At 55.0% G+C, this 20,907-nt stretch overlaps 1 protein-coding gene across 1 annotated transcript in view; it reads right to left on the reverse strand.

The window, feature by feature from the left end:
• The window catches only part of Dip2c (disco interacting protein 2 homolog C), a 223,491-nt gene that overhangs the window by 39,527 nt on the left and 163,057 nt on the right, over positions 1-20,907 (reverse strand). Inside the window, 12 exon segments of the mRNA XM_048367810.1 lie at positions 4,040-4,154; positions 5,359-5,478; positions 5,613-5,706; positions 7,343-7,407; positions 9,386-9,488; positions 9,608-9,717; positions 10,009-10,132; positions 14,582-14,692; positions 15,010-15,101; positions 17,026-17,223; positions 18,166-18,285; positions 19,882-20,016. Coding sequence (XP_048223767.1) covers positions 4,040-4,154; positions 5,359-5,478; positions 5,613-5,706; positions 7,343-7,407; positions 9,386-9,488; positions 9,608-9,717; positions 10,009-10,132; positions 14,582-14,692; positions 15,010-15,101; positions 17,026-17,223; positions 18,166-18,285; positions 19,882-20,016 — 1,387 coding nt within the window.

A 20,907-nucleotide genomic window follows, 5' to 3' on the forward strand; every position in this document is an offset into this window, starting at 1 on the left:
ACCTTTGGTGGGAGAGGCGTGCCCCGTGCCTTATCCGAGAAGCTACGGGCGGATCGCCCACGCCGCAGCCCGGAGCCCCGCAGGAGCAGGTCCGCGGATCCCAGGAAGGTCGGCTGCAGGCGCCACCCGCTCGTCCGCGGCCCGCGGCCCTCTGGATCCTTCCGCCTGCGACTCCCGCCCGCCTGGCTCGTCACCGAGTGACACCCGGTCCAGAAGGGCCACAAGTCTACCGTAGAGAGCAAATGCATCTGCAGCTGTGGCTCCACTGATTACTGGAGATAATGGTGAAGTATCATTTTTTAATTAAGTGGACTGAAAGCCCGGCCAGCAATCAGCCGCACTGCGCTGTTTACTGCAAGTCCAATCCCGTCTTCATTACCGGGGCAGAACAAGCTATCTCTGCAAGATTATTAAACACAGGACACAATTTGCTTGGATGACAACATAAAAGCAACGTTAGTCCTTCAATCCCTGCAAACCCGGTGTAATTAGTCGGCTCTAGGCCTTTCTCTGAAAGGTACTCACGGTGTCACAACCACATGCTTGTTTTCCTTTAAAAAGTACCAGCATTAAACCTCAAGAGAACGGCAAAGACTACATCCAGGGACTTCACGGTGACACTTAACAAGGTATTCATTTTGTCCATGCACCAAGAGCCATAGAGTATTTTCCAAGACCCCTACTTAAAAAGCCTTCACAGAATGTGCCAAAGCTGTTTACACTTATGCATTTGTTTGTTTATTTTTTATTTTATTTTTTTTTTTTGGCCAGTCCTGGGCCTTGGACTCAGGGCCTGAGCACTGTCCCTGGCTTCTTCCCGCTCAAGGCTAGCACTCTGCCACTTGAGCCACAGCGCCGCTTCTGGCCGTTTTCTGTATATGTGGTGCTGGGGAATCGAACCTAGGGCCTCGTGTATCCGAGGCAGGCACTCTTGCCACTAGGCTATATCCCCAGCCCTTGTTTATTTTTGCAGGGCCTGGGGCTTGAACTCTGGGCCTGTGTGCTGTCCCCCTACCACTTGCATCCCAGTGCCTCTTCTGGCTTTTCCAGTAGTTTATTGGAGATCAGAGTTTCATTGTTTCCTGCCCAGGCTGGCTTCCAAGCGACCCTCAGAGCTCAGCCTCCCAAGTAGCTAGGATGACAGGCGTGAGCCACCAGTGCCCGGCTTAGGGCGGTCCTCTTAGCTCCATGAAGTTGGCTTCGTTTTCGTAAGCTCTGTTCGTGTCTTTCGGCACAGAACTCCATCAAGTGTATCACCGTTTGTTCAGGCCATCCACAACTGTTGTTCGAACACCACCCGCTTCAAGACGCTTGCCGCATACAACACTGGCTGGTTTCCTCCAGGAGTTTGGCTTGCTGTGGTCTTAACACGCGTGTTTCTTTCAAAGGCATACAGCAAGTGACTCGCTGGGCCTTGGGGAGGGGCCGTGGGGAAACCTCCACAGGCTCTGGCCCGCGCGTGTGCGCTATGTCATCACCGCTGAGCAGGCTCGGCCCGGGGGGGGGGGGGGCGGGGGAGGTCTGCGTGCGCGTGGAAAAGGACCCTCCATGCGCAAGGGGCCCGGGCGTCTTCTTTCGTCGGGGACACTGCATAACCCATGGGCGGCTGCGGGCCCCTGCTCTTGCTGTGACCTGTCACGTGAGACCACACATGGAATTCTGCACCAGCCGATTTTAGACCATTCTGGATGTTTTTTTAGATCATGGATGCTTATGAATATCATGAAGTCAATAAGGAAGGACGGCAGGGCTTAGAACACCAATGGATCCTCTCTGTCCTACGCATTTTCATTACCCTTCCGTATCACACGGCCAGTACATCTCACCAGGATGCTGTGACACATTATGTCACATAGACACAAGCTTACACCCGCACGCCGTGGGACACAACCGTGGCGGCAGCCTCTGGCCACGCCCACATCCCCCCACACCGCCAGTGGCAGGGCGGAAGATGAAGAAGGGAACGCACCCAATGCCCCGCGGGAGGGAGAGGATCTGATTGAGAAAAACACCACCACCGAATACATCAACCAGAGAAGACCTTGTGACGTTGCTCTGAAAACCGGGCTGGACAGCACGGGCGACAGGGCGACAGGGCGCGGGGCTGGCGGGGCTGAGGAAGAGATTTCCTTCAGGTTGTTGTCACACCTTTTGGTTGTGTGTGTTACAGACCACAAAGTCACTTTGCCTAGCCACCAATGGCACGAGGGAAGAACCGAACCTTTCCCAGCGTATTCGGAGCGTGGGGCTGCCCGGCTTGGTTCCGGGGCCACCGGCCTGGCGCTGGCGTGCGTGGTTGCCACAGCCTCTCGGCAGCCCCAAAGGAGGGCTGTGCCGCCGCGTGACTTCCGGAACACACTGTTCCGCGAGCCCAGCGAAAGCCAGGGGGAAGCGTCACTGGCGTCTGAAATGCTCTGTGCACGTGGTTGGTGGGCTGCTGATGACGTCTCCACGTGCTGGGGCCGGTGGGGAGAGGCTCACGGGAGGAGAACTCTGCCGGGCACGCGGCAGGCACTTAGGAAAGCGCTTAGTGACATCAAATTAAGAGACTAGCTGGGAAACAGGAAGGGCTGTGTGTGTGTGTGTGTGTGTGTGTTGAGCCTGAAGCCATGGAGGCAGTGTCTTGCCCAGGGTCATGTGGGCGACCACTGGCAGAACGGACGCAAACCTTGACTCCGGGCCTGCGACCGGCACCGGAGGCGCAATCCTCTCGGTAACCACTTGCGGCACACACATCAGGTCCACGTGTAAAAAGTGATCTCGGAACAACAGTTGTGTGATAGAGAACTATGCTTCATCACACAATCCTAGTATAATCTTCCTAAGAACGGAAGACTGGATTCCGGCACAAGATACCACGTTCCACCATCGATGTAAACGTTATGGTAGCCCTAATTCTTGATTGAACCAAGATTAAAGTGGCTTCTGATACAGTTAAGACTTTCAGAGTCCTGAAATCGAGCAAAGAACAGAGTAATAAACATCTAAAAGCAGCACAAGTTTTCTCAAACTCTTCCAGTGAGCTATTTTTGGAAAACCTAATCTTTTAGTAATACAATAGCACTGCCATTTGTACACTGAGTTTTCTGTGCCATCCATTCTTACAATAGAGTACATCTGTGCTCCGCAGGAAAGAAACCTATTTAGAGATGGAACACAAAAGCACTGAAAACTAAGTTGTAAGCACTTACACAGTGCTCACTCTCCTTCCTCACATCAGCGTTGATAACTGAGAAAGTAAATGGATGAACGACACCCAACTCCAACTGGACTGTTCACTACGCGGAGCACTTTCCATCTCCGCGCCCTGGCAGGATACAGGCCTCCCCTCCACGTCCGCTTCCCTCCCAGGCCCCGTGCTGTTCGGCTGGGGCGACGCGGGATGCCGTGGCTCGGAGGACTGCCGAGTCCAGGGAGGGCTCCCAGGAAACCCGTGGCTCTGGCTGTGGGACCTGCTCACCGCACACAGACAGCCTTCCACGTCCCCCCACGCCGCTCTGGCTGTGGGTACCTGCTCACCGCACGCAGACAGACAGCCTTCCACGTCCCCCCACGCCGCTCAAAGGCTACAGAAACCGGGAGTGTGTAAGAGCGACGCTCCAGACGGTGGAAAGCAACGACAACACGGGACGTGCACACGGCAGCACACGCCTGGCCGCCCGCATCCCGCCTCCTCCAGCGCTTACTCTACTCCGCCCCTGCATGACACCAGCAGCCGATACACGGCCACAAAACCCGGAGTAGCCCGCCAGTGCGGGAGAGCACCGATTCTGCACGCTCCTACCGGGAGTTCCACCAACCCACAAGAGACGACGAAGCGGCAGAGGACGAGAACCGGCTTTCTAACTAATCCATCGGGACGAGTGACTCTGAAGAAGCCCGTCTGGCTCCTAGGAGAGAAATGCGCTCATCTCGAAGAGGTCGGGCCCGTTCCTCTCCTCGCACGGCACGCGGACCGCTATGACCGCCGAGCCCCCGGGGCAGGCTTCGGCCCCCCGACTCTCTCCGGCCGTCGACGGTAACCCACGCGGCCCCGTACCTCCTGATGGCCACCGTGAGCGCCTCCGGCGAGCTGGCACAGGGACAGATGACCTCCTGCCGAAGGCCTTTACTTTGGAAGACATTGAGAAACGCGTCGCAAGAAGAAATAGACCCTGGAGGGAGAGAAGGACACCGATGAGCCCCGGGCAGCACCGCGCGTGACGGGAGCACGCCCGAGAGTAGCCCATGCGTCGGGAGTTGGGATTTGAGCACAAAAAGAAGTTAAGGCAGCAAGGAGAAATAATTCATGGAATTCAACTTTAGCATTGAGGTTTGAATGAAAGGTGGTATTCTCAAACTTACAGAGGTCAACAATGAAAAACATAGCTTCCACATTTTTGTGGACTGAGACATTGGCTTTAGTAAGTGCTGAAACTTGCTTTACTATTTTCCACATGTGAGTTCCAAGAAATGCATAAATCCACACTTAGCTAAGTGAACACTTTTCGCCATATTAACCTGAAATGAGACTGAGACTAAGATTACTAGGAAGATGTCAAATTGACTATTTCCAAATGCAGATTTACTTTGCCTTATGCAAAAATCTATTGTTCTGTAGTATTACGGACTTAAAATAATTACTTACTTGGTTAGCTCACAGAATATCCATTATTTTGTAAATAAAAGAATCATTTATTTCTAAAACTAAGTTATTGGTTTATTTGACCACTTGGATCATTAGGAAATAATACAGTGTTGCACTTGTTAAAAAATATAGGGCACACATTTTACCAAAGTGGTCGGAAACAATTCCATTTGATTCTACGTGGCTTCTCACTTAATGTACTCTCTTCATAAAAACCACACTATCAAGGTGCTTGTTTCAGCTGATGAAAATGCTAACAGTATCCTGTAGAAGTGCTAATTTACTTCCGCTGGGAATTTCTGGTTACCGGATTTGTTAATGAATACATCTCCTGACTGACACAGCTACCAAAAGGCACGGTTAGCATTTCTGGAGGACCAGGCACTCCGTTTAAGGAATACCTCATTCAATCCTCAAAGAACTTTAAGATGGGGAGGTCATTTTGCAGCTGAGAAAATACAATTTAAAAAGCAAGTTGTTGGTGTTTTTGTCTATAGAACCAGAATTTTTCCTTAAAAACCCCAGGATTTTCCCTTCAGCCCCAGACCAACCCCATGTTTGTCTCCTACAAACGTGCCGTTCTTAACCATCCTGCTTTTGGGCTACCGCAAATAACACCGGGGAACTCTTCTAAAGCACCACCTCAACGGCGAGACGGAGGCGGGAGCCCGGGACGGCCGCGGCGTGCCCTCCCCCCGCCCCCCGCCCCTCCCCCCTCCCTCTTCACTCACAGGGGTTGGCGCCGTCGGCCACTATCAGCATGCGGAGCGAGGACAGGTTGACGTCTCTTTGATCTCTGTGGGCCACCAGCGCCCAGTGCATGTCTCTCGACTTCACGCAAGCCACTTTCGCTAGGAAGAAAAGCGAAGCTTACCGCGTGCCGCTCTCTCACACCGGCTCATCCCGGAAGAGGGGAGCGAGGGGGAGGGCGGCTCCTCCCCGTCACCCGGACACCCCACCCATGGGGCAGGGCGGGGGGACCCACCTTTGTACTGGCAGACCTTCTGGATCCAGGAGAGGGGGTTCACCTTCATCAGCGAGTATGGGATGCTAATGACGTGCATCATATTCATGACGCTCTGAAACGAAGGGGCAGACGGGAGGTGAGGCGGGGGGCGGGGGCGGGGGGCTCATCCCAGGAGGAAGAGGGGCTCCAAGGCAGAAGAATCACACAGGGCAGATCCACTTTGGTAATCGTGTACCCACGCGTGTGTGCGTCCCTGTGCGTGCTGTAAGAGTGGCATCCCAATGGCTACTCCATCCTCTCCGCGTCTGCTTTTCCTCAACCACTCCAGACAGACTCAAAGAATTTAAGTTGAAACCCTTTTCTTAATAAAGCTGTAAGCTAACCGAGATGACCTCAACAGAGGTTTCCCAAAAGAAGACAGACAAATGGCCCCGAAGTGTGTGAATCAGTAAGTTTCTATTCAACTAACCAGGGAAATATGAATCAACTTCACAATAAGTTATCATCTCGCCTCAAGGGGATTGGCTACTACCAGAAAGAAAAGAGAGAGAGAAAAGAAATGCTGATAAAAAGAAGCAGAGAGAGGGGAAGCATGTGTTACTACAGAAATTACGGGAAATGATGCGGAGATTCCTCAAAACTACAGAAAGTAAGCCGGGCACGGGCTTCATCCTAGCTACTCAGGAAGCTGAGATCTGAGGATCGCGGTTCCAAGCCAGTCCGGGGACAGGGAACTGCGTGAGACTCCTACCTCCGATCCACACGGAGTACTGTGCTAAGTGAAAGGAGCCACGCACACAAAGACAAGCACCGTGTGTCCTCACTCACCTGGAACCCTGATCTCGTCACCCCTGGCTGGAAGGGGCAGGGTGGGGACGATGTAAGGGGACAGGGTGTTCTGCAGCACGGGGTAATGATGGCTGACAAAACTGAGTATTTCAAAATAGCTAGCAGAGAGGATTCTGAATGTGTTCAAGACAGAGAAAGGTTATATACTCGAGAGTGACAGATACGCCATTTGTCTTCATCTGATATTTACACTTCATACATGTGTGGAAATGTCACACTGTACTATGTAAATGTGTGTCACTGTGTGCCAATTGTAAATAAAAACCTTTTAAACGAACACACATTTCAATAGCCTTTTGGATCATTAAAGATCCATTTTTCCTGGTATATTATAACAAGTTTCATTTCACCAAATTAATAAAATGTGACCTTGAAACATAAAGAAGAATGGAAACTTTGTCTTAACCACGCTCAGTCTTCTAGACGGGTCAAAAAGTCGCTTCCTCGAATGGGATGACCAGAATGGACACACGCGCCAGAGCAGGCCAGTGCGCCCACGGGGCACCCCGAGGCCCGTGGTGAGGGGCTGGCCTCGTCCTCACAGGGTGCATCCACGGGGCACCCCGAGGCCTGTGTGTGTGGGGGGCTGGCCTCGTCCTCACAGGGTGGGCCCACGGGGCATCGAGAGGCCCATGGTGGGGGGGGGGCTGGCCTCGTCCTCACAGGGTGGGTCCACGGGGCACCCCGAGGCCTGGGGGGGGGGCTGGCCTCGTCCTCGAGGGCGGGCGGGCGGGCGTGGTGCTGGGCTGGCCTTCTCTTAGGCAACTGTGGGCTGGCACACGAGAGGGCCCAGCGCATCTCGCAGACTGGCCACTTCCTTGGGGGGTGCTCCCGCTGGAGACGGACAGCGTGTGCTGCCCGCGGGGCCACTGGCGTGACAGGTGTGGCGGGCCGCTTACCGTCAGGATGCCGTGCCAGAGCCCCACGTCCTTCTTGAAGTCCAGCACGTTCACGATGGTTTCGGCTGCGCGAGAAGCAGAATTACAAGAATGGCCCCGACCAGGCGGGCACGGGGGCAGGGACCACCCCCCTCCCCCGGGCCGGGGAGGGGAGCTCGGTGCCCCGCGGCAGGCCGTCACTTCACAACCTCTTCACCCACGCGCGCGTGGCAGACTTGGCTCCCTGCGGTAGAAAGCACTGGCCAGGCCTGGAGGGTGGAGGGTGTTCTAGGTGGAAATCCAGGCGGCGACGTGGGGGACAAGAGCCACCGGCACAACCCTCAAAAACTCCCGTGTCTTCTTTTGAGGGTTTATGTCCCCCTCTCTGTCTTTTCTGCGTGGTCCATGGTGGACACGCTGGGGAGCCCTCTGCTCGTGAGGCCGGAAGTCCCCTGGACGTCTCGCTCGCCCGCCCAGGTGCACAAAGGCTTTAGGTGCCTGCACACGCACTCCGTGGCCGTCACTCACCACCGCGAGTGCTTGTGGCTGTTACACGCTCACCTGTTCCCTCTTTTGATGTGTGACGAGGGCTCAGTATCAAGTCCTAGCGCTCTGCTCTGATGCTAAAACATGGAAGGGTTACCAGCCAGCGGGGCTTTAAAAACAAAGATGCTCCAAGAAAGCACCCTAGATCCCTTAGCGTTTTTAAGACAGAGAACGAAAGAGAAGAGGAAAGCATGCAAGCAGGAGGGAAAAGCAAAGCAAAGCATCTCACTCTCACGTGGAAGGGTGACACTAACAGCATGTTCAGGTTCCAGTGAGAGATCAAGGGTGTGTGTGTGTGTGTGTGTGTCTGTGAGTGTGTCTGTGTGTCTGTCTGTCTGCCTGTCTTCTGTGGCCGTACTCTGTATAGGACTCTGTATAGGAGTCAGAGATGACAAGCCAGAAGGTCAGAGGGCTCTGCTTTAGTCCTTCCTTCTCGAGGTCCAGTTTAGAGCTGTTACCATGGTTACTTCTGTGCCTCCCATACCCATCCCAATTAAGGGGAAAGAGCGTACACCATGTGGCTGCTCCCCACTGTGGAAGGCTATGCCCTGCCACCTTAGAAAATCCACCTGCAGAGCTTCTCATTCAACTGGTGAGGGTAGGCGAACATAAGCACTACTTATTTAATTGGGGGGGGGTGTATGTGCTGGTACAAGGGCTTAAACAGCCTCATGCTCTCGCTTGGCCTTTTTATTCAAAGCTGGTATTCTACCCCTTGAACCCCACCTCCACTTCTGGCTCCCTGATGGCTAATTAGAGATAAGTAAGAGTCTCCAAGATGCGTGTCCCAGGGCTGGCTTTGAACCCCAATCCTTGGATCTCAGATTCCTCGGTAGAAAGGCCTATAGGTGTGAGCCGTTGGCGTCTGACCATAGCCTTTCAAAGCTTTGAAAGATAACACTCCTGTACAGCCAGGGATGAACACACAGGAACGTTCCGGACTGAGCCATGTGCCTCGACCCCACACGGCGAACCCCCGGCCTCCCGTGACTGCGTCTGGAGACGGCCTTAGCGGAGGTAACGCACAGCACACCGGGCGGGCGAGCCGTGTCTTTTAGCGCCACATGAGGACACGGAGAGAAGGGGCTCTGACCGCGGGCCCGGGAGCAACCTGGCCGCGAGCCGTCCCAGCCAGCGCGCCCACCCCGGCCTTCCCGCCTCAGCCCCGCGCCCGCCACGGCCTTCCCGCCTCAGCCCCGCGCCCCGCCCCGGCCTCCCCGCCTCAGCCCCGCGCCTGCCCCGGCCTTCCCGCCTCAGCCCCGCGCCTGCCCCGGCCTTCCGGCCTCAGCCCCGCGCCCGCCCCGGCCTTCCCGCCTCAGCCCCGCGCCCGCCCCGGCCTCCCCGCCTCAGCCCCGCGCCCGCCCCGGCCTTCCCGCCTCAGCCCCGCACCTGCCGTGGAGGCCGGCCCACCTGCCGGGCTCTGCGGTGCTACCCGAGCCCAGACCCTCACGGAACCGTCCGGAAGGTCACCCCCAGACAGGGCTGGGCCCGCGCCTCACGAGGCCCGCCGAGCCTCACCTTCCGTGTAGCTGCACGCCTGCGTCAGCGCCTGGCAGTGCGTCAGCAGCGCGATCCGCGTCACCGTCACGCCCAGCACGCTGCCGTCCTTACACGTCTTGTACTGAATGGAACGAGACAAAACCGGCGCGCGGGGGACGTGGTTTCCGGAGACAGAGCCCCCCCCCCCACGTCGGCCTCCCGAGGCTCAGACCCCGCGCCGGGGAAGGCCTGGCGGCTCACCTCGATGTAGGCCGTGTCGTTATTGGCGTCTTTGATGTGGGGGAACCAGTCCCGGGGCGGCTTGGAGAGGTGCTTGGACTCGGTGACGAACCACAGCAGCTTCGGCCAACCTTGCGAAGGAAGGAGAGAGTCCCTGTAGGTAAGGAGGGCTCTCCCGCCCTGTTCACGCGGGCGCACTCGAGGGACACCCACGCCGGTGGGCCTGTCGCCAGTGGGTCCCTGCGTCACCCAACGGAAGATGGCTCCCAGACACAGCACCCAGCCACCACCGCATCACCACCCCGTGGCCCAGGCTGAGGAGCGGCGGCGCGTGACACCGGAGGGCGGGACCAGGAGGTCGGCCCCCGCCAAGCCCACCCGGGACACAGGGGGCGGGAGGGCCAGGGCCAGCGCGGGCCTACCTTTAAACTGCGGGATCTCTCCCGTGGGGCTCTTCGGAAGTCCCTTGTGACAAGCGTCACTCGTGAGGGCGACAGTAACTCCACAGCTTCCGAGCAAGAAGCCTATCTGTTGGCTCCCTGCGTCCTGGTGGGGGGGAGGGGGAGGGAGGGAGTTAAGGATCCGAAATACAGCTCCATTCCTGACCCAAACCTCAGGTAGGTCTTGGGGAAGTGGCCACCCCGCCCCCATCAAGACCCTTCTCTCGTCCTGAATGACGGGGGCTCCAGGCGCCGGCCTGGGGTGGGGAACCACGGGTCCCCCGCCCTGCTGTTCACAGGCTGGGTGACCGTGAACAGGTTCGGGGGCCGCCTGGGCCTGGCTCCCTCATCTGTAAGATGGGGGTGTGGAGAACGGCCACTGCGCAGCTCGGCTTCGCGTGAACAGCGGAGCGCCCGGGAGGCGCCCGGTCTGCCGTTGGTCTCAGCCAGTTCCACGGGACGGGCGAGGTAAGAGAAGACCCGGGAGCACAGCGGGGACCTCCTGTGGCCACCCCGACTCTAACTCTGGAACTCTCTTTCCCCGGGAGGTGCGGGTGACACACCTGCCACGAGAAACGCTAGGCAGAGCCCAGGGAGGCACAGCACTGATTCTGGAATGTTCCCTCCACGCAGGGACTGCAGGTGGGGCTGTCTCCAGCTGCAGTGGCCCCAGGAACTGTTTTCCTTGACCAAGCGTATGGCCACGCATACCCGGCCGTGCGTGGCGGCGTTCGGGTCAGTTTCTTTACTCGCACCTGTCCCCGCATGGACGCTGGGCGGATGATTCGGGAAATAAACGAAAGCCCTAAAGTGGCCTGCGGTCCTGGAATAAAAAGTCACAAGGGGGTGGAGGAGCCCCGGCTCCACTCCCCCGACGGCTGCGTGACCACGCGCGGCCCGGCAGGGGTCCGCTGCTTACGGAGTTGCTTACGGGCAACCCCAGGACTGGGTGGTCCCCCCTCCCCGGGAAACGAAGCAGCGTCGGGGTGGCCAGGCGCAGCCTTTGAAGTGCTTCGTTCACACTTTTCTCACGGTGGTAAAATTCACATCCACGGTGAGCTCGAGACTCTGCCTCCGTGGCCCTGACGGAGCCGCAGGCCCTAGCAAACGCTGCTCACCCCGCGGGGAGGCGGGTGGGGGGGGGGGGGGAGGGGGTCTGGCCCTGCACCGTCTTCTTCGTATCTTAATGAAAAGATCATTTAGAAACGGGCGACGGGAAGCCGTGAGTGAGAGGGCGGGAGAGAAGGGGAGGTTCTGCAGCGAGGTGAGCCACTGACCCCTGGGGTGCCGGGGGGGGGGCAAAGGTCATGACCCCGAGGAGAGGGCGCCTCGTGCCAGCGGCCCCCCCCCCCCCCCGCCCCCGTGCTCCTGGAAAGGCAGCAGCCGACTCCAGCCGGCTGGAGAGGAGGCGCGGCCAGGGGGCGGGCGGCCAAACCTCAGGAGGACTGGAGCGAAGCCAGCGCTCCCGGGACGCCCGTCCCATTCCCAGCCGGCCGGCGGGAGGCGGGAGCCCGTGCACACGCGGGTGACACACACCGCGGGTGACACACAGGGTCACGAGGGCGACAGGCCGGCAATTCCCCCGCCACAAAGACTCCGTGAGGAGCCGCTAGGAAGAGCGACACGGAAGCTGACGCCAAGCCCTTCCCTCAACTTTCCCTCTTTCTCCATCAGCTAAGGGGCTGACCGGTTACGCTCCTTTCTAGAGAGTTCTCCCTAGTGTACAGTCCCTCTGGCAGTCGCTGCTCGAGTCATGACAGTAGACAAGCCAGTGCAGCCAGGAGCCAGCCCCCGTGAGAAAACACCGACCACTCGCGAGGCGGTTCTCTTTCCAGCCGCCTCCCACGGCTGCCCCACAACTGCGCACCCAGCCCCCGCCGGTCTCACCCAGGCCCCCGCCGGCTCAGATCGCTGGCGAACCAGCCCGTCCGCTCCCAGGAGATGGTCTACGATCACAAGGAAAGACGCCAAGGACGGAGGAACCTCGGAGGCGCTCCTTTGCAGAACCAACCCAAACACACCGCGGACGGGCAAGTTTCGAGGTGACAATAGCAACATGCCATGCAGAGCCAGACACTTGGCCCAAGGAATTCTCCTTCTCAACACTAAGTTCATCAACCTATGTATTTCTTTTTTTTTTTGTTGCCAGTCCTGGGCCTTGGACTCAGGGCCTGAGCACTGTCCCTGGCTTCTTTTTGCTCAAGGCTAGCACTCTGCCACTTGAGCCACAGCGCCGCTTCTGGTCATTTTCTGTATATGTGGTGCTGGGGAATTGAACCCAGGGCCTCATGTATACGAGGCAGGCACTCTTGCCACTAGACCATATCCCCAGCCCCTCAACCTATTATACGTAAAAACTCTATTATACGTAAAGGAAAATTTCAAAATGGATAAAGAATCCACGTGCCCGTCATCCAGCATCACAATTACCAATGCTCACCCAGTGGGGCCACATTTATTATTCTCAACACATACACACTTATAGACATACGCATATCAAGTAACCTCACTATGTGCACTATGCATGCACACATAAATGAGCACACCTCTCCACTCATGTACACGGATACCCGACCTGTAAGCTCGTATGTAGATTCAGGGACATCTACACCTGTGCGTTAATACACACACACCCTGGAGTCAATAAATATGATATACAGATGTCAGCTGTTCTGTGTACAAGAGGGAGGGAGGGAGGGAGGGAGGGAGGGAGGGAGGGAGGGAGGGAGGGAAGAAGGGAAGGAGGGAGGGAGAGAGGGAAGGAGGGAGGAAGGAAGGGAAGAAGGGGAGGAGGGAGGGAGGGAGAGAGGGAGGGAAGGAGGAAGGGAGGGAGGGAGGAAGGGAGGGAGGAAAGGAAGAAGGAACAGAGGGAGGGAGGAAGGGAAGGAGGGAGGGAGGGAGAGAGGGAAGGAGGGAGGGAGAGAGGGAAGGAGGGAGGGAGGGAGGGAGGGGGCGAGCGAGTGAGTCTCTTGGCCTATGAACAGAGTGACCCACACTGTAGCAGCTCCCTGCAGCCAGCTGGCAGGCACACCGGCTGGCACAGAACGCTGGGAAGGCTGGGCTGGACCTGGGCAGTCAGCCTCCCGCCCCCTGCCCTGTCCCGTAGCCCGCAGCCCGCGCAGGGCTCGAGCCGCCATCCTCTCACACCTGCCGGCTCTCTGCACCAGCCGCCCTGTGCACCGGACTTCCAGGCCCGGGGCGGAGCCTTCCACCCGCCGGGTGATTCGCTGGCCTACTCTGCACGCCCGAAAATCCCCTCGGCTCGGACTCAGGCACGGGCGTGGCCCCGAACCTTCAGCTACTCAAGCCTTCCTGATGCGGAAGCAAGCATGGCTGGCTCTCTACGGCTCCCGCTCCCCAACACGACCACAGAGCATCCACTTCTCCTGTGCTGCGTATCCTCCCAGCCCAGGGGTTAGAGAAGAAATAAATGCGCATGGGAACTAAAGTAATGTCTAAGATTCAGAATAGTTTGTTCTCACAGGGCCGGTAAAACAATCGCAGTGCTACTGGATAAAAGCAACTGGCAGGGTTCACGCGCGTCATTGCTCACGCTTACACGCGTGTGCCTCTCTGAATTGAATCTGAACCAACGTATCTGACCAGTTAAAGCTAAGACAAGCTCTCGGAGGCCGGCGGGTTGACACGTGCCACGGGCCCAGTGGTCCAAAGCAGATGTGCGAACTGCCAGCAGTGTACGTAACGCTCAGCACCCCTACCCAGGGCGTGTGAGAACCAGAGTGACGGCATCTGCCGCCGGTGAGGCCGCACCCTCGCGGGGCTGCCGAGGACCTTCTCCGTGCCGCCAGTGCTGAGCTACATCAACACAGCCACGACGGGGAATGGATGGGCCTTTCCCAAACAACCGAAAATAGAACTAGGGTAAGATCCAGCAAGCCTATTACCAGGAATGTAGCCAACGGAATTAGAATCACCGTGTGGGGGGAGCACCGGCGTCCCCACGCTCAGTGAGCATGATTCACAACAGCCACGAAATGGAATGGGCCTCGTGTCCATCAACAGACGAATGGGCATACAGAGCACGCAGCGGCACCTCACCGAGCCTCTCCACAGAGGGAGGGTGCCATGCTGGGTGAACAGAGCCCAGCACAACGCGACAAGGATCTCCGGATCTCACTTCTGTGTAGCTGCTAAGAAAGTCCAACCGACGTGACCAGTGGTTATGGAGGCCGGGGGAAGGGGTGAGAATGGAGACCAGGGTAGCTGAGGATTCCTACAGACAGGAGGTGAACCTGGGACCCGTCCCCCCCTCCCCCCCAGCCCCCGGCGTGACCATAGTCCATCACGACGCAGCATGGATTTCAAACGAGGCATACGAAGACCAAGCATCGCACAGCCCCCCATAAAGTAACTGTGCTTTATCCAGTGAAACCTCGTCAACTGAAACTTAAAATGGAAACAAACTCAGTGGGGCCCCGGGCTCACGCCTGTTATCCTAGCCACTCAGGAGGGCGAGGCGCCCCGGCACATCCTTGCCACCCACCACGCCCGTCCTCCGCCCCAATGAGGGCTTCAAGGAAACCCAGCTCCTCACCTTCCTCGTGAGCGGCACTTCGATGGGCACCGGAACCACTTCGGCCAGCAGGCAGCCGTAGAAGGCCACCATGAAGGCGGCGGGGTCGTTGTTGGGGAACACCAGCGCCACCTGCAGGGACAGACCAGGCACAGCCGTTTCAACACAAGCACCGGGGCCCGCTCTCCAAGCACCCAGGGTGGACGGACTCACCCACCCAAGGGAGGAAGGACGGCAGGACTCAATTCCCGCCTAAGGAAGGGGCTGGAGAAAGAATGGGAGGCTCCATGCCACAGGCCTTTTATCAAGAGGAATCCGGACAAGCGCTTCACAGATTCTCAAACATGAAGGAAGCCATGCACAGTAGTAAAGGAGAGAAGAGGCGGAATGCTGGGACATTTCCCACCAAGCCCTGCGGTATGCCAAACGGGGGACTGAAAGGCACTCACCCTGTCTCCAGGCCGAACCATGGGCTCTTGCTTTGTACCTAATTTGTGTAGAATGTTGTAAGCAACTTTCATACTTCGTGTCCACAGTTTCCCTGTCAGTACAAAGTATGAAGACACGAGTTTTACTAGGACGCGCACACACCTCCAGGTACACCCACGGGCGCATTAGTAGAACGCATTCTCTAACTGGAAAGTTCAGTCAATACAGCCATTTGCTTCGGCTATGCATGGCCCAGAGAGAACGCTAACGTGGGTAAGAGTAAAGGTTCGAAAGAAAGAAAAACGGAACCCCAACTCTAGCCTGTCTTCTGTGTGGCTGGGAGGGAGGGGCTGGTGGGACCCCTCTAGTCCACACCATACAGCCGTGGCGGGGGGGAGGGGGGTGTGCTAGAGGATGCTCTTCAGGGAAGACGTTTACCCAAAGCTTCTCTCATTGTAAGCTTTCAACTTATTCCAAGTGCCCGGACTCGCGGTAGGAGACGGGTGTCGGCGACTCTGACTCTCACGTTCTGAGACGCTCGGAGCTCTGGACGAGGCGAGGTCCCGGTTCTGGGCCGAGGCCCCGCTAGCACGTGCAGCAAAGCCGCCGTCCATTTGCCACTTCCACCCCAGGGTCCGTACTATCTATTACTCCTCCAGTGTTTCTCCCTGTCTAATGTGACTGCGAAGGACGCTAACAGGTCACTCCAAAGCCCGATCTCCCGTCCTCCCTGGGGTCTGCCCTCTCGGCATCGGACTTCTCTAACCTCAGGGCCTGGGGGATTGGGAAGAGGAGTCCTGGGGTTCAGACAAAGGTAACGGCAAGCATTTGGGGTTATTTTAACATTTTGAATTCTAGAGACATCATGATAGACACAGGATCTGAGAAATTTTTAAACATTTCATGGCAAGTTTTAAACTTTAGATTGTGTTCTAGTTATTTGTTTTAAGCTTAGAAAGAAAAAAAAGCAAGCCCCGAAGGACTTGAGTATTTCAAAATTCTTGCCTCAGCACACAGCCAGACATTTCTTCGGTATTATTCAGGAGATGGTGAACAGTGTAAGACGGAATAAAACGACTTCAAATCTAAAAGGCGTTCTTGAATACATAAAGGCCTTTGACAACTGAGTCTCAGAAACTCAGTTGCTAAGAGCTGATCAGGGAACCAAGGCAATAGCTGTTGTCTTAATGTAATAACAAAGAGCAATCCCAGTTATTTTCTAACTTAATACAATCATTATTTTGTTTCCTTATTATAAATTTTTTTTTAAAAAGCTTCCCATAGAAATCGCAGCTACCCAAAGCAGTGCTGTTATTATTAACCCATGAGAGGGTTCATCGATTTGCATTCAAGAGCAAAGACAAGGCTTTATCTTTAATTGCTCTAATTTCCTAAGACAATTCCTAGTTGATGGTATGTCCTCAACAAATGTCTTGGTTTTTTATTAATGTCACAGGCAAGCCTTGAGAAAGCACGGTTGCGCTATGCAATGAGGCCTAACTCTTGAGCACTTAATTGCCAGATGTAACATTCTATTGTGTCTCTTTTTTCCCGTGTTTTTTTTTAACTTGTAATTTCAACACTGTAGTTCTCGAAGCTGGAATGCTCCAAAGTCATTTGATATTTTATTTGGGGATTATATTTCTTTCTCTATAAACAATAATCACTCTGTTAGAAATAACTCAGGGAGTGATTTTTCCCCCCTAAACATTTTGAGCCCTCAAGGTTGCTTAACGTGGTCAACGCCAGGGAACCACTAAAACTGAGCAGTGAGAACTGAGAAACCACCGATGATTACGAATGAACACATCCGCTGCAAGCGACAGCACTGTGGCAGTTTTTCCTTTGGCAGTACTGGGTTTGAACTCGGGGCTTGTGCTTGTTAGGCAAGGACCGTCTCTCGAGCCAGGTTCCTCGCATTTTGGAGCTGTCTTTCCACACAGGATTCCACGTTTTGCCTGAGACTAGCCTCTAAGGGTGGTGACCCCCCTACTCTCCTCCGGAGGGAGGGAGGCGCTGACCCCCGCAGGGCTTACCGTAGGTGAGGATGTAGAGGGGCTTGCCGTTCGTGTCCATGGTGGTCAGGCAGGGGGCCTTGGGCGAGATGGTCCCCCATCGCTGCAGAGCGGCCTCCAGGGAGGGCGGCCAGTTCGTCACCACCCCCAGCTGCTCCCCCCGCATGGCCAGCATCTGGGCCCCCTCCGGCTTCGGCTGGTTCGGGTCTGGTTGTTGAACTGGGTACGTTGGAACACAAAGAGTTTTCAAGAAAAAACAAAACAAAACATACACTCCTATTAATAGGATTCACTCTTATTCGCTGACAGGAAACCCGCGTCTCCAGAGTCAAGGTCGTGATCCGTAGACTCAGTTCCCGGGCGTGAGGGAGACACTTGGCTCTCACAGTCCCCAGGGCAAGGTCCCTGCACCTGCCACCCACTAGTTCACCATCACCACAAGAGCATGCTCAACGGCAAAGCGCTCAAATCTTGTATGGTTCTGGGTTGCCCTCAAGTGCTGAAAGGCACCTGTCAATTTCCTACGGCTACTGTGAATAAAAAAGAATACAGAACAAGTCTTTTCTTGAGTAAAACTAAAACGACAGCTTCGTTATATTTTAATGCAGTTTAGGTGCATCGTCGAGGGGCAGGGGCAGAATCAATCGTGCTCGTTTCCCCCGCTAACGGGCTTCTCGCTCATGGCTGGTGACTGCTGGAGAACCCCGCGCCTGACTGCGGCTCAACCGAGAAGAAGAGAGCAGGGAGTCTGTGTGGCTCTGACTTTGGGTTAAGAGGCCCCCCGCCCCCCAGGGGAGGCCCCCTGCCCCGTGCTGGGAGAGGCAGACTCCTCCACAGTCCTCCCCCAGCTCCTACAGAGCCGGCAGCGTTGCGCGCGCCGAGGGCTCCTGTCATCTCGCTGAGCCCTCACGAGGAGCCCTGGCTCGCAGTGCAAAGCCACCTGCTGCTAAGCGTGGCGTCTCCCTGCGTGGCACCCCCTGCGTGACATGTCTTTTGGGGTGCATTTGGAAACAGCACCTGTACACCCTGGTCGAGATTCCCATCATTTAAGGAAGGCAAGGTTACTGCTCTTAAAAAAGCAAAAGGAGAAAAAAAAAGAGGGATTGTTTACGGGACCCAAGGGACACTGGGAAGTAACAGGGCTGGAAAAGGTTCTTCTACCTTCTAACAACTCCTCGAAGTCATCGACAAAGAATTCTCGTAATGGTGGTCGTTTAGGTCGTTTGAGGGTGTTGACAAGCTGCTGGATTTTTGCCGATACCCGGCTACTGACTGGTACTCCTGGAAAAAGAGGAACCGGGGGGTAGACAGACAGACCATCACAGCCAGAGCAAGCCCATCTGGGAAGAAACAGGTCAGAGCTTAAGAAAAGTTTCCTAACAGAACTTTAAAAATCAATACACTGTTGACTGAGTGCTCTCAGAACTGAAAGGTTTTTATAGTTTTGCGAATAGGGGGAAAAGCGTAACCCTGAATTTTCAGTATATGAGCATACTGTTTTCCTATGACATAGTTTCACTTAATTTGAATCAAATGGATCAAATCATTTCTCAAGGCAGTGGTTCTGAGTCCGAGCTTGGAATTCATAAGAATTATCCTCGGGCTATCCCCGAGCTTCTGTTCCACTAGGTTATGGGTGTGGCCTAGAATCTGCAACTACCCAGGCCCCCAAGTGATTCTGACACGGGCTGACACACACTTGACCACATGAGATATGATCCGGAATTTACCTAGCAGAACAACGCTGCCAATGACAGACTCCAAAGATGACAGTTATTATAAAGATGACAAGATTAGTAACAATGACTACCTCAATAAACAGTGAGTTTATCAGAGAACAGAGGAAATTACAGAAATATCAAAGGGAAGCCAATCGTATTAGAAACTGGAATGGCTTCACTTGTATTCACCGGACTGCTCTTGAACTAGTGACTTCTGGGTTTTGACCACACTGAATTCATAATTAAATTATTATTTAATAGGCATATACACACATCTATTCTGTGATATACAGACATCATAAAAACATGAATAAACAAAGTGAATCTGAGTAGCACCTCAAGACAATGTTGTTCATCTTATTACAATGACACGAAAACCCACGTGAGGGCCTGGCGTGGCTGTACACACCTGTAATCTCACGATTCAGGAGGTGGGGGGCTTCTAAGCCCCAGGCCCGCCGGGGCTACACAGTGTTGTCAACAACAACAAGAAGCACAAAATTCCCCTTCATGTTAACCCTGGTTCTAGTCTAGCTTTCATGACTCTGGCGGGCACTGACACAGGAAAGCAGAATACGGCAGAAGTCTGCGTCCAGGTCTCCCTAGTCTGGGCTGAGTGATAGAGGGACCACTGTAAGCACAGCAGGCCGAGGTTAACAACACAAGAAACAGCAGGGAACCCTTCCCAATGGTGTGCTTTACCAAGTCAACAGAAACTCTGTCCTGTTTGGAGGAAAAGCAAACAAACTTTCTTTCAAAGTTTAAACCGCTACACTACCCGTATCTGTCTGATTTACATTTAAGAAACCACTCGCGGTCGCAAGGCTTGTGCTGTATGTAATCACATAATTACTCAACCAGCGTGAGTTATTCAGCAAACACATCAGCTTCTCATAAAATGTCGTCGTCTTCTCACGACGACGTTTCTGCAACACTTGCATTTTTTTTTCCCCTATGAGAAAGAACTTCTTGGCCAACTTGGAAAGAATTTGCATTTCACCCGGTTAGGCCACCTCCTGTGGGAGGTTCGTGAGGACTGTGAGGGGCTGGGTTCAGTACCCTGACTACGGAGCTGGAAGGAATACGCTCAGTCAGCGGGCGCAAGCCCGCGCCCCCAGAGGCGCGTCGGCAGCCGGCTCCTCGCTGCGCGACCTACCGTCTCCCGTCTCCATGAGCTCCGCATTGCCGTACTTGGGGGCCGTCCGGGACGTGGTTGAGCCCTGTGGCCTTTCCACTTGTATCGAGTGCTCTGAGGTGTATGTGGTTACATCGGGAGGTGCGGAGTGATTTTCTGGAAAGAAGCACAGAGTGAGGTTTCTGGGGGACTTGGGTCACTCTAGAAGGCTAAGCACCTGGCCCTCAAAAGCCACCATATCCTTGGAAAAGACTAGAAGAACACATGTCAATTCTCCGTCACTCTGTCACCTAGGAAGATGCTCCAACTGCAGGCAGCCACAACTATCTCCACCCGGAGACAATGTGTATGTACTGTGCCCATTGACACAAAAACCAGGCACATTTTCACAATTACTTTTGTCACAGGAGCATCACAGTTTTAACTAAAATAATGTTCTAAACCAGACAGGGAACAAGACGGGGTGGGGCGAGCTGCACACTGCTCCACACAGAGAGCTGTGTTCCTAGTCTGTGATGGCGAGGGAGTAAGGAGCCCGAGCGGTGACTCCCGAGAGCTTGGGGTTTAAACAGGGGCTCCTCTAGCGCCCAGAGATTTTGGCAGGTGTCTCGTCCCGTGACCCGGCCTCCTTACCCAGCCAAGGGGAGCAAGAACGGCTGCCGCTGGAAAACAGCTGGGGGATGAAATGAGTCCACCCATACGAGACTCTGGGGATCGTTCGTGATAAAGCTGAGATACTAAGGAAGAATACCTCATTGTTTTAATATGAATAACGCCAATCGGCCACCAAAGGAAAAATGCTTGCAGTCTCGTTATCTATTAAATGTCACACCCAATAAAATACGCAAATTTCCCCTGACAACATAAAGTGGCAAAACAAAGAGTAGTTATCAAATAAAACATTAAAGCGAGTATGCCTAATAGACACTGTCGATGGGTTGTCTACATGGTAAGTTCTGATAATGGGTGTTACGGTGCTAATTTTGATTTGCTGAGCCTATTAGATGGAATCTTCTGGAGATCACCTCGTGTTGCTCAATGCACACT

The sequence above is a fragment of the Perognathus longimembris genome, chromosome 18 (assembly GCF_023159225.1).
Source record: "Perognathus longimembris pacificus isolate PPM17 chromosome 18, ASM2315922v1, whole genome shotgun sequence".
Taxonomy (NCBI): domain Eukaryota; kingdom Metazoa; phylum Chordata; class Mammalia; order Rodentia; family Heteromyidae; genus Perognathus; species Perognathus longimembris.